General features: G+C 39.2%; 1 protein-coding gene across 1 annotated transcript in view; it reads left to right on the top strand.

Moving 5' to 3' along the window:
- The window catches only part of LOC122794989 (RING finger protein 207-like), a 163998-nt gene that overhangs the window by 9605 nt on the left and 137973 nt on the right, over nt 1-16420 (top strand). Inside the window, exon 2 of the mRNA XM_044063579.1 lies at nt 457-642. Coding sequence (XP_043919514.1) covers nt 457-642 — 186 coding nt within the window. The remainder of the gene's footprint in view (nt 1-456; nt 643-16420) is intronic.

The following is a 16420-nucleotide window of genomic DNA, read 5'->3' on the forward strand; positions in this document are numbered from 1 at the left end:
GTATCAAGCACCCATGCAGAAATGTAGTAAAAAGTATGTTTGGTAGTTTGGTGTCATTATATGTGGAGGGGATGTAATTTTCATGTGATGTGTACTGTTAGATGTTATGAAATTCAATGTTATGGGTTTTAGATGTTTTGGGTTTTAGATGTTTTAGATGTTCTGGTCTCAATGTTATGAAATTAGATGTCATAGGTTTTAGATGTTTTGAAGGGGACCCGTAGCTAGGACATAGGAGTGTGTATTTCTCCTAGGGTAAGTCACTTTCATCTACAGATAGTCACCAGGTATAGCCACTTTGCTGTTAGTATACCTCATTTGACTATGACAAAATCTACCCCTCTAGTGTCTTAATATCGTATTCTAGAGCAAATATATGTCTAACTGTAGCACACACAACTTGCATGCTGCCAATGTTCTAAATGTAATCCAGTCTAAGATGTGTTTTCTCTTCAGGCCCTGCAGTTAGAAATACAGTGTCTAAAAGACCAGGTTCAGGAGATGCACAGAGATCTCACTAAGCATCATTCACTCATCAAGACAGACGGCATGGGAGACATTCTTCAGAAATCGCTTGAAGTTGACATCCAGATTGCATCAGAGTACTCATCTGTAGAAATGATGAGGAGCATGTTTGAAGAGGTAAGATGTGATTCCTGAATCACACTGATTGCTGAAACATGAAGTCTTAGTATTATTATATATGGAAATTGTTGTCTCCAACTGTTCAAAATGAAGGGCTCTTCTTTCCTCTGGCAACAACACAGCAACAAGACTTACTCATGACAATTTGCACTGTGGGCTTTGAACTTAGGAAAAAGGAATACACATTTGTTCTGAGATATCAAATAGTTTATCATATCTTAGACTGGGGGCCTCACTAGATTAGGACACAAGAGCAGTAGGTTGCCTAATGCCAATTTGTGAAGGACATTTTGATCAGTCTTACCATTTGCTCACTGCATCATAGAGCAAGGGGTCACTGGATACAATGGTCTTACCATAACCTTAAATATTTCTTACAGCTCAAACTGTGTTATACTTTCTGATAACTGCACTTCCCAACCAATAAAAGCCCACCATCCTTAATATATTATGGCACTGTCATCAGTGGCAGAGTAAGTGTACCTTTGGCCCTAAGTGGTTCTCAAACATCTGGTCCCCATACAAATACCTCTTTTGGGACTACACATTTCTGATTGTTTTAAACAATAAAAGATCATTCATACTGCTGCCATTGCAATACACCAGTGCCCATACCCATCCATTACAGATGCTTGACTGAGTACACCTCATATGTCTGAGTGTGAGAAAAAATGGCCACAGTAAAGTACTTCAGGTTGCTTTATTCACATACACATACACACATATATATATATATATATATATATATATATATATATATATATATATATATACTAGTTCTGCAAAGCTAAACTACTGACTGTTTAACTTCATCATGACAGCAAGGATTGACATCAACAACAGTACTATTGCTGACTGTGTACATCTCAGATGTCTGATTTTGGTAAAAATAAATAATTATGAGCACAATAATTAATGTTTTCAAGTTTATTTCACATAAGTACACAAGTGCCTCAGGCATTGCAACTTATTTCACATAAATGCACATTAGTCATGCCAAGCCAGACTGTCGAAACAGAACAAATGATGATAGGGTAAATGACTTTCAACCACAGATAGCCACCACCCTGCCCAACACTTAGCTGTTAGTATGCCTCATCTGCATCTGACAAAAATTAGGATCAGGGTAAAAAATAATGAGGGATAATGCCCTCAAATCAGAAACAGATTTTAAATATTGCTCTTATATACTTAGAAGATCGATAGAATAACAGTTATTGTATTAGCACACATCTTCTGAAGAATATGAGGTCTGAAAGTCAAATGTCTATCATACTTACTGCAGTCTTTAATGATTTTCCAGAAAAGTAAAACTTTTATAAGAGGCAAAATCAGCAGCATTCTGCAAAATCAGAGACAGGTAAGAGCTATGTAATTTCAGCTTTGTTTCACACAAAAAGTGGCCACGAGTATTACAACTTGTTTCACACAAATGCCCATTAGTCCCACAAAGGTAGGTGGTTAAATGGATGACATAGTGGTGCAGCTGTTTGCATTGTCAACTCACAGCAAGAGGTTCTCCAGTTTGATTCTTGGCTGGGGTGCCTTCTGTGCAGAGTCTGCATGGCCTCCCTGCATTCGTGTGGGTTTCCTCCAGGTGCTCCAGTTTCCTTCCATGCTACAAAGACATGCATCTGGAGCATTTCTCCCCTGGCCTCCACTAAAAATTGGCTCATTCCAAGTCAAACTTTCCCAATAAACAAATGTCAAATAAATAAACAAATAAATGAATAAATAAAATAAACAATAAGAGAGTAAGTTATTTTCATCCATAAACAGCCCTACTCCCACTCACTAATTGTAAGCAATTTACTGTGTTCACATTATCTGACTGAGATAAAAAGAAAGAAGGAAAAAGAAAAATAGTTATCGACCTCTTACTGCAAGAATTAGGGGCAAAGCCAAAACTCTTATTTATGTAGTTGCCACAATAATAGTTTTTGCATTAACATGCACTCCCTAAAAGGTAGGAAGTCTGAAACTCAAATGCCTGTCATACTTAGTGACTACAATTGAGCCGCGGTGGTGCAGCGGTAGCATTGTCGCCTCACAGCAAGAGGTTCTCCTGTTTAATTCATGGCTGGAGCGCCTTCTGTGTGGAGTCTGCATGTCCTCCCCGCAGTCGAGTGGCATTTGAAAGACATGCGTGACTGGGCGTGCCTTCGTTGAAGGTTGGGCATTGGGCTGGCACCTTGGCACTGTAAAAATCTACTGCCAATCATTAGCAGACGGGAGTTCCACTGTGGCGACCCTTAACTGAGAAAAGCTGAAAGAAGAACAACAACTTAGTGACTACAATTGTCACTGATATGCCATACATACATGGCACAGTGGTGCAGCAGTTAACACTGTCGTCTCACAGCAAGAAGTTCTCCACTTCGATTCTCGGCTAGGGTGCCTTCAGTGTTGAGTCTGCATGTCCTCTCTTTGTTTGCATGGGTTTCCTCCCACATTCCAAAGACATGCATCTCGAGCATTTCTCCACCGTCCTTCACTGAAAATAGGCTCTCTCCTAGTGGGACATTCCCAGTCAACAAATGTTAAATAAATATATAAAAGCATATTAGGAGCAAACTAACAATATGATGCAAAACCAGGAGCATTTCTAAAATAAGACACAGTTGAGAACTATGCAATTTTAACTATGTTTCACAAAAATAATAGCCACAAGATTCCGGTGTATTTCCCATAAATGAACTCTAGCCCTGCAAAGCCAAACAAATAACTAAGGAAACACTTTCGTCCATAATCAGCTCCCACCCTCCCTATTGAGTAAATAAAGCCATTTTGATGGTTTGTTTTCTACCAGATGAGGTACACAGCAAAATTACTTTAATTACTGAACAGGGAGGGTGGGAGATGACTATGGATGAACCTGTAACTGCCTACCCCTTCACTTTCTTTTCATTTTATGTAAAGTAACAAGTGCAAGATTAAACAATGTGTGTGTGTGTGTGTGTGTGTGTGTGTGTGTGTGTGTGTGTGTGTGTGTGTGTGTGTGTGTGTGTGTGTGTTTATCTATGATATAGATATATAAGTGTATGTATGCATGTATGTATGTATGTATATATATATATATATATATATATATATATATATATATATATATATACCTGAATGGGCACGCCTTCGCTGAAGGTTGGGCATCGGGCTGGCAACTCGGCACCATAAAAATCTGCTGCCAATCATTAGCAGACCAGAGTTCTGCTGTGGCGACCCCAATTATTTCTAAATCACATAGCTGAAAACTCAAAGTTCCAAAACCGGCAAAAGCACAAAATTCAAAATCTCGAAGCACGGAGATGTTGAATTTTTCTGCTTCCGCTAATGCGGTGTGTGGATGTATGGATTGAATTTAGGTAAGTTTGTGTGTGTAAGTGTGTTGGTTAGGGGCTTTAGTGTGTGTAAGTGTGTGTTGTGACTGTGATCTGTGTGTGTGAGGGACTGTAAGATGTGTGTGTGAGTTTTGTTTGTGTTTCTGTTTTTGCGATCTCAAACTTAGAATAAATAAGTAAGGGGGGGTGGGGGGTACAGGGGGGCTTGTCCCCCTGCTTATCTATAGTATAGCTGCATTTATTTGATTGCGGGGGGGGGGGTTGTGTTAATGTGTGTACTGTATATGTAGCATAGTCGCAGTTGTGTGTTTTCGGAATTGTAAGTTGTGCTTGGGTTTTCGGCTATGTAATTTCAAAATACTAAAATTCGGGATTTCAGAATTTAAAAATTACATAGTGGACCCATATATATATATATATATATATATATATATATATATATATATATATATATATATATATCAAAATGCTTGTGCTCGCCACTGTAAGTCACAGCATTATTGCATGCTAGCCCTAACCTTGTCCGCAATTGTAACCCAGCACCTTACATGGGGAAAACCCTTTCCGTAACACTACCACAACAGAAGACGTTCATACACACACACATACATATATATGCATGTGTCTAGTGGGTAAGGTTGATTCACTGTTACATCAACATTTATTTATTTTATTTTACATTTGTTGTCCGGCTAGTCCAACTGGATATATTTCCATTTTCAATGGAGGTCCGGGGAGAAAAGCTCCAATAGTAACACACCAATATATCTCATGCATAATTAAACAAAGAAAGGAAGTCAAAATACTAAAAAAATCACTATGAATGAGAAGAGAAGAAAAAATTACACTTAATTCTAATAAATATATAAGATAGGAATAGTCACTTTACATTATGTCATCTGAGTTAATGTACATTACATACAAGGTTAAATTCATAAGTACATTTAATTTACTAGTGATTATAGGTACTTTAGGAGGGTAAGGAGTTTTGAATAGAGAAAGGAGACAGTGAAGAGGTAGCCAGTGAAGAGGTAGTAATAGTGAAAGCAGAAGATTAGTCAGGGTTACAAGAGGGGCATAGTCAGTGTGTTTTAAGATGTTTCTTAAGCCTTTGTTTAAAGAGCGGAAGAGAGGGTAGTAAAGTTAGATCAGTTGGCAGAAGGTTCCAGTATTTTCCAGCAGTGTTGGAGAACAAGGAATCACCAGCCAGGTTATTAGACTTGCTTATGGTAACATGTTTAATGTCAACATATAACAGTAATGTCGAATCAAGACTGACATGCTTCTGTATATACAATGTATTAAACAGTGTTTTTGCAAGGGGGCAAGCAACCCTGCACCTCCCCTCACCCTCCCTGTTAATTATGTATACTCCCATATAGCATGATCCCCAGGGAACAGGCATATTTCCCTTCCCAGGGGAGCATCCATTCTCACACAACTGTTGATGTTATGCAGTGTCAACCAATATGGGTTGACCATACACAGGTCAATCTTACCCACGATAATGGCAACTATATATATATATATATATATATATATATATATATATATATATATATATATATATTTCATTTGGTCGAAAATGATTTTGGGCAGCCCACTTCACTGAAAGCTCATTTGAGTGAAAGCTCATTTGGTCAAATTTCATTTGGTTGAAAATTAAATATAGTCCCTACCCCACTGCAGTGCGACCCTGGAGTGAAAATAAGGGGGGTGGGGGGCAAAGCCCCACCATATTGGGGGTGTAGGGGGCATAGCCCCCCCCACATATTTACAAATAGTTTTTACTGAACGTATATATATCAATGTATTTTTAATGGATATACCTTCATATAGCAATGAATACACTACAATTATGTGAAGGGTTATGCCCCCACACCCCCAATGTGGGGGGCTGTGCCCCCACCCCCCTTACTTAATATTCTCACTCCAGGGTCACACTGCAGTGGGGCAGGGGCTATATTTCATTTTCGACCAAATGAACTTTCAGTCAAATGAGCTTTCAGTGAAGTGGGCTGCCTGAAATCATTTCCGACGAAATGAAATTCAACCAAATAAATGGGTTCTATATAAATATATATATATATATATATATATATATATATATATATATATATATATATAGATATATTCCCCTAGGGAAAAAAAATCACTGAAATGGCCATTCGTGGGAGATAGATTTCACTGGTTATCGTTTGGCAAACAGCCTTTCGCTGAAAGGGATTTTCGCAGACGTAATAGTCATGGATACAGATAAGGAGTTCCAGGCCTTAGCAATCTTGCATGAGTAGAGACAATGCCCAGCAAATTTGATAGGTTTGTAGACATGAGTTTTTGGTCACCGTATTATAATGATCAACTGGAAACATAGTTGTGTAGAATGTTTTTTAGTGCTGGACAGGCAGATGGATGCTGGATAATTTTATACGTGGTAAGAAACTATGTATATATTAGTTGATGAGGCAGTTCTAACTAAGTTAGGCTTTTTAGTGCTATACAGTGGTGGGTTCTGAAAGGGATATTTGCTGCAAGTTTAGCAACTTTGTTGATAATGGGTGAAAGCTAGCCAGATAACTGGCTGATTATCCCCTGAAATACTAACTAGCCACACTCCCACAATTCCTAGTGTGTCTGAAGTAGTTTCATCAGCTCTGTCTTGCCCATTTGAATTGTTCAGCATCTGTTGCCACCATCTCAGCTTGACAGGCTTCTTGCAAAGATTTAATAACATCTCTGTATAAAAAGTTTTTTTTTTTCTAGAACTTGTGAACTTCCCTTGAGTTTAAATATTTCACAAATATTTAAGAGATGAATCCTAGCAAGAGTGCTTCTTATCAGGATGCCTTGAATGTAAAGGACTCCATAATACACATGTATTGATGTAATACAATCAAAATGAAGCTAAACCTCAGTTACAGCACTATATAGACTATACAGAATCAGTTATAGCACTATATGGACTACCAGAAACAGTTAGCTCACAACATTCATTGCACATATACAATACAGATACATCATATTTGTAATACCATTCTGTACAAAATCTTTAATCAGTGTTTAATTTATACTGCATAGCAGTGTTGTGAGGCAAATCACAGTATTTACAATATTTAAATGCATATTTCTAGCTTATTTAATGAGAGCAGTCATCCTTCTGTACAGAGTTGTTTAGTTTGAACCAGATATTTAGGTATTGGCAACTGTATTAGTGTATATGTACAAACAGTAAAAATTTCCTACTGCTTCAACTTAATGAAGCATTCAAAAAACAAAAAGACACAAACACAGATGTGATATAATATCCTTTATTGGACCAACATAGGTTTTGCAATTACTTGAGCTTTGGAGCTGGCACAAGCTCTTTGTTATGAGTTATTAAGTTACTGAATCTCAGAGAAGCTCGAGACCAGCCCATATCCCACAATCCTCCCTACCACTACTCAGATCTAGTTTGCAAGCAAACCAGACGAAAGGATCCAACACCTGCGGTGCTAGAAGCATACACTCTCTTCAGCCATTCAGAGACACTCTCTCACCATAGCAATAACTAATGGTCTAAGCATATATCCCAAGGTTCCTTTTGACAGAGGGACCATATGCTCTGCTTGAAAGGGTCAAGGCAGTCTATCAGAGTCTGGGAATCTCTACCAGTTCTTCCAAACACGTTGGGGATTGGGATTTCTTTAAGTATAGCATGAACAGCTCTGGGTTTGACATGGCCTTGTATGTTAAGCAGAGATCATCTCGGAGTAGGCGATATGCGACAGAGTATAGCTGGAGTTTTTAAGATGGTCAGCATAGGGCATCTGCTTTAGGCCTGCAATTCTTTATGTGAGAGTGTTTCTGTGGCCTTTCCAGTTGTTGCAGATGTCCTAGCTCCATGACCCCAAGTGACTCTATAATGGGTCTAAGAACGATAAGTACAGTGGGACAATGATGTCCTTTCCTTGGAGAAATGCCTTAGTCCACTCTAGAAGGATTCCTGAGTGATGAAAGTATGTGGTTTAGACCACGTGGCCACTGCACAAATAGTGTCCAAAGTCTCTTATCATGAGCTAAGGTGTTTAGTGTAAACAGATCTGGTAATTCATGGGCCTTAGGTTTGTTTGGTAAGGATTGGTTTGATTTAGAGTATACAAATGGCTTATGCAGTCAGCAAGCCATTTAGTGTTGGGCTGTACTTCAGAGAAATAGATGCCAGAGGTCCCAGGACTGAACCCTGAGGTACTCCACTTGTCACTTGTCTGGAGCTGGATTTGAGTCAGTTTTCTGAAAGCTTTGGTTCTGTCTAAATAAAATCTTAGCTGCCTGTGAACATGCCCAACTTAGTAAGTTTATCTATGATTCCAGAGTGTTAGTATGGTTTTGAAAAGGTAGGGAGTTCTATAGGCTGTGTGGCCTTACCTCATCCATCTGGAGACTGATTGAACATACTTTTGGTTCAGGAGACAAGATCGTCCTTCATGAACCCAAACTGGGTGGAATCCAGTGTTTTAAGGTGGCCAATGTCTTTGTTTCTAAGTTCCATGATAATCGTTCCATGGCCTTGCAGATCTGAGCTCGTCAGACTGATGGGGGATAAATGTGACTCAGTGGCACTGAATCGATCTGCCAGGATATTGGCAATATCCTTGGGATCAGTATATTTAATGCCATTCTGTTGTAGCTCAGAGCAGATCTGAGCATTGCCATTTAGATTCTTGACATAGTTATAGAATGCCTTGTGGTTGTCTTTGGAATCTTTGGCAATTTTATTTTCGTAACTAGCTTTGGAGGATTTTATGAGGGATCTCAGCTTCTTACTGAGGCTGGTAAGGGAGTTTTTTGCATCCTGAGATTTTCCTCTTTTCTGCAACAGTTTCTTCCTTTTGTTGTAAAGTTTGTTTATGGCAAGGGACCACCAGATTGACTTCCATTTGTTGGAGGAGAGCATCTTGGTTCTATTTGGGATGGCACGATTCATGCATGAGTGGATGTGCTCGTACAGTGCCTTAGTGTAGGACTCAGCAGTGGAACTTTCAGTTCCCGCCAGCATGGGTGTCATGAAGTTTGTAACGTCTGACTTGAGTAGCATGAAGTTGGCTTTGAAGAAGTTTTTTATTGAGGTTTCCTTACTGGAGGATGGGGGTGAGATGTGGATGTTAAGGGTGATTAGCTTATGGTCTGACCTAATCAACAAGGGGGTGACCATAGGTGTGGAGCATCGATTTCCCATGTTGGTAATGACCAGGTCTTGGATACTGGAGCCCCTGGTGGGACTATGGATTAGTTGATCCAGGGCACTAGAATTTATGAATTCCAAGAACCGTTGGGCAAAGGTGTTGGTACACGAGTAGTTTTCCCATTTAATGGCAGGGTAATTTAAATCACCCAGTATTAGGGTGTTTGGTTGTATATTAATATTTTCCAATATGTTTAGAAAAGTATAGTGAGAATCTTGGGGCATGGTGGGGGATCTGTAGCAAGCTACAATTTGGATTGCAGTCTTACCTAGTGTTAGTTGCACCTGGAGAATTTCAGATGCATTGTGCTGGGCAACTAACCTGGTGGTGTGAATATCCTTGGTGAATATGGACACTGCTCCACCTTTAGTGTCTCGATCCTGGTTTGGTGGCCAAAAAGTGTGGTAAGAATTGTAGCCTGGTATTGCAGGGGTGCTCTCTGGAGTCTTGAACCAGGCCTCAGTTACTGCACAGATATCGATGTTCTCCATTTTTACGAGTGCCTCGAGAGAGTGCATTTTGAGGTTTAGACTTCTAGCATTGAGTAGCATTACCTTCAGATTTTGCATGCTTGTACCTGTTACGGTGGTGGTTTTGTCCTTTGAACTTTGCCTAAAAAAAGCACTACAGGCATGGCAAGAGCCTTTGCCAGTAACCTGAATCCCAGGGGGCGACAGGTGCAGACCATCTCTGGCAAAGCATCATGGTCTGTCGATCATGTCATCCCAGGCAGACAGATACTGGATCCCCTTTGAATGACACCAGAAGCTTAGCCAATTGTTGAAGTCAGTCATTTTGTCCTTATATTGTGGTATCATTCTGGGTGAAGGCAGGATGCTACTCAGGGCTAAGGTCATACCTGCCTGGGCCACATGATCCGAGAGCTCTTCCATGTCTCTTTTCATTTAGTCCAGGGAGGTACGCCTCAAGTCATTCACTCCAACATGGACAATGACAGAGTCATATTTGTACTTGTTGTGGAGTGACTTGAGTGCATGAGTTATGTGGCGGATCCTGGCACCCGACAGGCAGCTCACTGTAACTTTCTCCTTGTTCAGCCTGGCGAGTGGGACATCAGTGTGCCTGACTATAGAGTCACCTATGAATAAAGTGTTAGGTACGATGTCTTGCCTTAGGGGCTGTTGCTGGGTGGCACACTGGTGTTCTGAGCTATGTGACACTTTGGTTGTGATTGGTGTTTGTTTGCGTTTCAGTTTTGGAGGTCCTTGTTGCTTGGGCAGGTTACAGTTAAGGGCCTCCACATATCTGGATTTAGTGTTGCTATGTGTGGGTGTTGGTGGTGTGAGTTTAGAAGGTCTGTGTGTTGCTTGAGGTGTAGTGTGGGTATAAACCTACTCCTCTTGACTGTCTAGTACAGTCTTGGGTGGAGAGAGCTTTGCTTCCAGTTAGGCTATGTAAGTGCATCTCTCACAGGTTGTAGTGTTGGGTGGTACGAGGAGAGGGTTGTCTATGTACATGAGGCAATTGCTGCATTGCCCCAGTATGCCCAGATTCACCAGGTGGACAGGAGAAATCAATGGAAGCTGACCCTTGGACATGCCTGGTTTGGTGCTTTTTTTTGAAAAGTACAGGAGCTGTTTTCCCTTACCTTTGTTGCAAAGATGTTCAACAAACAGGAGGTACTTGAAGATCATAGTCACACTTTGGTTTAGATATACTCTCAGATATTTACAGTTGGCAAGCGCTTCATTTGTTTTCCCAAATATTTTTATTTCATTCATTTAAGCCCAGTGGACACAAGTGTCCCTTTACAGGGGTGACCTGGGAGCTCTGTCTGGTTACACAAAAGCATAATTATTCCTTTTTGGAAAACAAATACCTAAGCTAATTATGGTATGGACAGCACACCCATATGAGTACACCCAGTGGTACGTGATCTGGGTACTCAGTAATCTGAACTTCGACCACCATGTGTCCACAGTGGTGACAAATCCTTTGTGTGTGGCACAACTCAGGTATAGGCAGGCCATTCACAGCAAAGGACATTATAATGTCATTGTACTCATCCCTCATCACACCAATAATTGAGTATAATGCACCCTTTTGCATGTACTTCACCACACATCTGCAACAGCTGGAGCAACCCCAGAATTTTCACACAATGAAGATATATGGTTTAAACAACAAGTCATATGCAGAAAGATTAAAAGCCCTATTATTGTATTATATCTGCAACAGACTACTAAGCTTTGAGGTGTGTCTAGCTTACAGAGTACCCTCCAATCTGGCCCTGATGGCAAGGTTACACATTGTTAACACAAACTGCTCAAGGGTCACTTGTTCCAAGGATGTTAACCTAGCCTCTGAGATAGTAAATCATGTGTAGAGATATATACATCTCTCAGACACCACCCATTCTCTGAAACATGCTTGCCATTCACATAAAACAAAGACCTTTCCTGATCCTCTTCAAGTGCAACCTAAATCAATGGATGGTTAATCAATGATTGTATTCCTGTTGCTGCTCCCATGTCTCTCATGGATAGAGACAGTTGCTATTAGATAACATAGCACAGGCACATAGTGTGAACACATAGATACTGAAAATGTTGTAACATGTTAAATATAGCTAGGCTTTTATGGGATCTGGGGACTTTAGCCTAGCACTCTCCTATGCACCCATAAACCAATGAAGTTCAATTCTATCCTAGGTACAGCTATAGTGTGACTGTACAGCATCATGGATGTACCAGTACATCACGTCAGTATTATGACTTGATAGTTTGCATGAATACATATGCATGCATGTCATGATTTCATAGTAGTATAAAATGTTCCATGACAATGTCAGTGTAACAGTGATAATGTCTTGGGTTTGACGTGTGCTGATAGAAAGTGTGCTCCATGTACTGTTTTGTACCTGAACAATATCATTGTGACTGCTTCCTCACTCATTGATGCTAGACTTTGCAGTGCTGTAGTGTGTGCGCACATGGGCATAACTGATGCATTGCCATCTGTCTCATATACTGCTACACCATTCATTATGATGGATCACTTCTTAATTCCTACATCAGTTGTAGATGCTGCAGGCAATATCCATTGCTATTGTGTGTGGTAGATGCATGCAATACACAGCTGTGTGTAGGGAATCTACTGATAATAGCGTGTTGTTTTTAAGTGTTAACTGAGTAGTAAATGTTCACAATTTGTGGATACCTATGTCATCCAAGGATTACTCAAGTGTAGCACTTTTGGCACAGTGAGTGCCCACACATCTTGTCATCCATACATAAGTATTCTTTGTGATGCATAACCATTAGGATCTGACAGTGCAGACTTCACTTCAAGGTGTTCTACAAGATGCGTGCGTGATACGGCTTTCTGTGATGCACCCAGTAAATACACAGCTCATTGGCAATATTGATAGCATGGGTTACATTCTTGAGGATGTGGATTGTGGCTTATGTGTCGTGCAAACCTCACAACTGGCCAGGATTGCCCCTAATTTAAACTGCAGGCGTAACACTGCCCCTCTTAACACCTCCAAAAAGTGGTCATTTCTGAGAAGGTATGTTGAATTCCCATTATAGATTACTGACAAATCATTATAGTTACTCCAGAACATGTATAGTAAATTACAATCACATATTTTATTTCAATGTCACAGATTAATGATATTATTATTTTAATATGTCCATGATTGTACCTGCTTCTGTGTAATGTTGCCCATGAGCCTGTTGCTGTCTGTCCCTAATTGGATGAGGGCTATGCTAACATTTCAGTAATATTCAAGCAACTCATTTTGCACACCCTCACAATATTCACATATTTCTATTGTATATACCGTCCTTGCTAAATGTCCTCTTCAGTGATCATGTCAGGATGTTTATTTCACAACCAGTCATCTGCACTGATATGTAACCTTGTGTGATAGTCACATAATATACTATAATGTGTGATAACATAAATATACTCACACGGGAGTTGTAAACAGCAGTACCTACTGTGCTACGTACATATGTGATTAATGTTATGCTGCTGACTTGTCTTTGATGTATACATACATTGACGTGCCCTTATCTGGTGTACATTATCAAGTTTCACGTGTCCTCTTCCTCTCTCTTCATTCCTACCATTCACGTCTGTGGCCCTTTTCAATATGCATACTTCCAGACTAGTGTATTTATACTGCATTCTATGTACCCTTGATGATCAAGACAAATCCTTTATTTTACTATGCCAAAAACATGTTGTAATGTACATTGCACTGACTATACTTTTCTATAATGTGTTACTACTCCTTTCATTGCATTCATTTTAGCGCTGGTGATCACTGTGGCTGTCTGCACAAATTTGCAAGTTTGTTCGTAGGTAAACATCTCTGCATGTTCTTTATGCTTTCATGCTGCTTTACACTTTTTCCTGACTGTCAACACTGTTGCTGGCCATGAAACATTGCTTCGATTCTTGTAAGGTCAATATGTGTGCAATCTCAGAGCTGCCTTGTACGTTTTGCAATAGTTTATGATCTCTTTCCATCTGAATGTCTTTACAGTGGACATAATCATGGAATTTCTAAGATTCCTAACTACTGTTAATAGTTCCACTGTTCTCTAACCATATCGCTTAAGTGCATTTGTAAATGATGCTGACCCACAGGCAACTGGTCTCTTAACCTTTATGATCAAAAATCTTTTCTTGTCTATAGCTTCATTTCCTGGCTACTGCTTGCTCTAACACCTTTCTTGATGCATCTATTATCTCATGAAGAGTACATACAAACTTTGCAAGATGCTGCATCATTCCTAACAACCTCAGTAATGATGTTTTGCCTTCTAGCTTTGCTATTTGTATAATTGCTCTGATTTTTTTTCTAAACCAAGCTTCAGTCTCACTGATGTTAGAATATGGCCTATGTAATTAACCCCCGACAGTCCTATTTTACATTTCCTCTTATTTAACTAGAAATTCTGCTGTGTTAATCTATCAGCAGTCAGCTTTTTGTCATTCTTTTCTTGTGTCTGATTCTACTCTAATAGATCATCAATTATGTTTGCCACACATTCCACATTTTCAGTTAATTGTGCAACAGCTCTTAGTAATACTTTTACTGCTGACATATCAAACAGACGTCTAAGAAATCTGTACCCTCTTAACAGAGTAGTAAATGTTCACAATTTGGAGATTTGTTTGCTTAGCTTTTTCTCCTAAAATGTAGTACTAAAACAAACTTGGCATTTCACATTGAGACCACTTCTTCAACTGTAATTCACTTTGAATTACTTTATTTAGGTTTCACAAAAAATTACAAATGTAAATCTTCTCATGCTTCACAACAACAACCATATTGCTTGATTCTCTTGTTCTCATTTGTTTTTAATATTGTCTAAGTTTTCCTTTCACTTTCATTTTTTTTTCTGTTTTATCCCTAAAGCAACTGTCTCTTTTCTTGGAGCATGTATTTCTGCAGTTTCTCTTCAACTGTGCATGTCATGGCTGAAAAGGGTCCTTGCACCAGTCTACCCACTGGTCAATAAAGTAAAATAAATAAATAAACAAGCAGATAAATAAGCATGGCTCCATCATTGCATCATGTTTTATTCTTATTTGATATTCTCGGGTAAATACCCTAAGCTTCTAAATAAACCATCATATTCATGAAGGATATATTGCTATGACTGTACTTTATTCATGATGTATCTGTGACTTTATGACTATGACTGTACACAGATACATTTTACTTTCACACTATAATTTAATTTTACCATTTCTAACTTTCACAAGCCAAATGACCTTAATATAAAGTGAACTGGCTTTTTTCAATGCTAGGAATTTTAGAAGGATCTTGTATTTAATATTTCTTATTTTTATATTCACTTGCCAGTTCCATACTGCGGTGGTGGTGCTGCGGTAGCATTGTTGCCTCACAGTTAGACGTTGCCTGTTCGATTCTCAGTTAGAGCATCTTCTGTGTGGCGACATGCATGAACGGGCGTTCCTTCGTTGAAGGTTGTGCGTTAGGCCCGGCAAGCCAGCACATAAAACTTGCCAATCATTAGCGGACCGGAGTTCCGCTGTGGCGACCCCCTAACCGGGAAAAGCCGAAAGACGCAAACAAACTTGCCAGTTCTATCTGATGATTAGAATATGTTAACAATGTTTAGAAAGACTTCTTTTCAGGGTCTGACAGCCACAATGTTTTAAAAAAACTTGACACAAAATATTACATTCTCCACTCTTATCTGTTTGAAATTCAATATTTTGCTTATTTTTTGCTTATTAAGTCTTCTCATTTCTAGACAATAGTCTGACTTTCAGTCTTGTCTTAGTGTGACAGACATTTTTAGACTTCACTGTATCAACTCCATTGTTTTTTTTCACAGCAGTACAAATAGAGCTCATTTGCATGTTTCAGTTCAGCAAACTGAACATTCTTTTGAGCATACATTTTCCTTTTACATCCCTTTGAAAAAATGTGATCTTTCGTCATTTGTTAAAGAAGGTCTGCTCTTCTTTTCATTGTTATAGCTACACACAGGTTTATAGTTTGATAGGTTCTTACTACACTACTGACCCAAGAGGATCTTTAGAAGCCTAGCAATGAATTCCCATTATTTTTTTTTTTGCCCTTGTAGTTTAAATATAAAACAACTCAGATCAGTGGAACATTTACATGTTACCTCTTTCCATAAGAGACAAGAGTGAGTTTACATTTATCAATCCATTCATGTAGACTGTCTGAACAGAGTAAGAAAATTCCTTTGTTTTATGCAGAGAAGAAGATGATTCCAAAGAAGTGGAATTCTCTGTGATACACATCTATCCCTCCAATGTGCTTTAGTTATGTTGCAGAAGAGATTAAGATCTCCTGAGCAGGTGTTTATGCTACCACTTCATTTGCAGATGTAGAATAGGTCTGACAGGAAAAAATCTGCTGAGGCTCTGTATGCAGGGCAGAGGATACCGCTCAGAAGCCTCTGTGATACCAAGAATAGGGACAAGGTGTTGAAATCATCAGTGTAGTTCTTATCATTTATTCCCTTGATTTTCTTGATTAGAAAATGCTTTAGGTATTCAAGTTGTTTCAATTGTTTGGACAAGTACATGCCAAAAGGGACATTATATTTAGTAATTAGCCTATTAAGTGTTTAATACAGTGGGATGATCACATACCTGAACCTGGACACCATACCCTTACTAATAAGCTTTGCAATGAAAAATGACTTTCTTGCAATAGTGGATATGTGATAA

The sequence above is a fragment of the Protopterus annectens genome, chromosome 2.part1, assembly GCF_019279795.1.
Source record: "Protopterus annectens isolate FY-2018-M chromosome 2.part1, PAN1.0, whole genome shotgun sequence".
NCBI classification, from domain to species: Eukaryota; Metazoa; Chordata; order Ceratodontiformes; family Protopteridae; genus Protopterus; species Protopterus annectens.